Source organism: Pundamilia nyererei, unplaced genomic scaffold (genome assembly GCF_000239375.1).
Source record: "Pundamilia nyererei isolate P.nyererei 1_Seehausen unplaced genomic scaffold, PunNye1.0 scaffold00361, whole genome shotgun sequence".
Lineage (NCBI taxonomy): Eukaryota > Metazoa > Chordata > Actinopteri > Cichliformes > Cichlidae > Pundamilia > Pundamilia nyererei.
This window is the reverse complement of record NW_005187762.1, coordinates 364,005-365,544: the sequence shown is the minus strand read 5'-3', so window position 1 is coordinate 365,544 and position 1,540 is coordinate 364,005. Positions and strand designations below refer to the sequence as shown.

Below are 1,540 nucleotides of genomic sequence, written 5' to 3'. Positions count from 1 at the left end.
GTACCAAGGCTCGCTTCATGTAAAGCTATAAAATAATTGGGCTTTTCATGGTTGACTCCACAAGTTTAGTCCATTTTGAGTGTTTATAATAATTTAGTAAAAATGCCTCGATTACCAAAGTTTTTGAAAAAAATCTGTTATATTATATAAAACAGGTTATTTTCCTTGGACTCGGTTAAAGCTATTTTTGATGGACTGTGCGGAAAAAAACTCTGGATAAAAGTGTTGTAGCTGCAGTAATTTGTTTACATCGCTCCTGGAGCTCCGTGGCTCAAACACAGGAGAAACGTCTCCCTTCATGCAAAGTTGTATTTTCCCGTTGCTAATGCGTTAGTGATGAGGATGCCCTCGCCTGTTTTCCAGCAGCAGTGATGGCGCATGTCTTCAACCATGGGAAGCTGCTCCTGCAGCGCCTGCATCAGCAGCGGGAGATGGACTTTCTGTGTGACATCACCATAATGGTGAAGGACGTGGAGTTCAGGGCTCACCGTAACATCCTCGCTGCGTTCAGTGAGTATTTCTCCTCCCATGCTGAAAAGGGGGAAGAGATCACGACTTTGGACCCCGACAAGGTCAGCCGGTACTCGCTGGAGAAGCTCCTGGAGTTCGTCTACACGGGACACATGAACCTCAGCAGGTAAGCGTGAGGGTTTAGAAGCCAGCATCAGCCAAAACACGGATAGCATTTACGCAGGGTCATCCTGTACAGTTCTACATCTGTATACCCAACAACCTGAGTGTACAACATATGAACAGAATGACAGCAAAGTAGACTTGGATGTGATGAAGCCAACGTCAGATACATACACGTTATGGAAAGTAAATGTTAGTGAGACATCTTTGCTTTGTGCCTCTACGTGATTTACTGATAAAATGTGCTTATTATTAGTTGTTGTTGTGGTTCACATTAGCTCATTAAGCTTTTGTTTTTTTTAATTACGAAAGGTAGCTAAATAGTTTTTCAGACAGTACAGGGTTAAAGTTGGCACACAAGATACAGTTAGCCTGCTAGCTGCGTGAATAAGTTCTTGGTTGTTTTGTGGCGTTAAAGGCTTCTTCATCGCTGCAAATCAAGATGGCGGCTTCGTAGTATGGTGGCTTACCTGTTCGCCAACAAGCCAAAGATCTCAGGAGGACACAAAAAACTATTTATGAAAGGTCTGCAAAATCAAACGTGTGGTGCTACACGCTGTGGAGATCTCTTTTGAAACAAGGACTGAAAGTAGCTTCTTCAAGACAGGATGTTGCTTTGTTAGCTAGGAGAGCTTTGCTAAGTGAGACGTTTGCAGTTTGGTCATTTGAGCAGAGATCTTAGTTTGGTTAATGTTGTCTGCTAATGTTGACTGTAGTTTTTTCCTGCAGTCACTCCTTTTGACCATATGTGTTAGCTAACGTTAGCTCACCTGCTTGTACAGGCAGACTGCTTGATTAAGGGCAGCACTGAGTTTGAGTTTTGCCTTGAGCCAGTTGTTTGATGATGTTGGTGATAAGTGGACTCCAGTGAGGGGCATCCGCACAGGAAGCGATCCGTTCGTCATCA

The 1,540-nt window shown here is 43.5% G+C and overlaps 1 protein-coding gene across 1 annotated transcript in view; it reads left to right on the top strand.

Moving 5' to 3' along the window:
• Window positions 1-1,540, top strand: part of LOC102196034 (myoneurin) — a 13,325-nt gene that overhangs the window by 3,828 nt on the left and 7,957 nt on the right. The window contains exons 3-4 of the mRNA XM_005752461.2: window positions 364-637; window positions 765-819. Coding sequence (XP_005752518.2) covers window positions 372-637; window positions 765-819 — 321 coding nt within the window. The 5' untranslated portion in view covers window positions 364-371. The remainder of the gene's footprint in view (window positions 1-363; window positions 638-764; window positions 820-1,540) is intronic.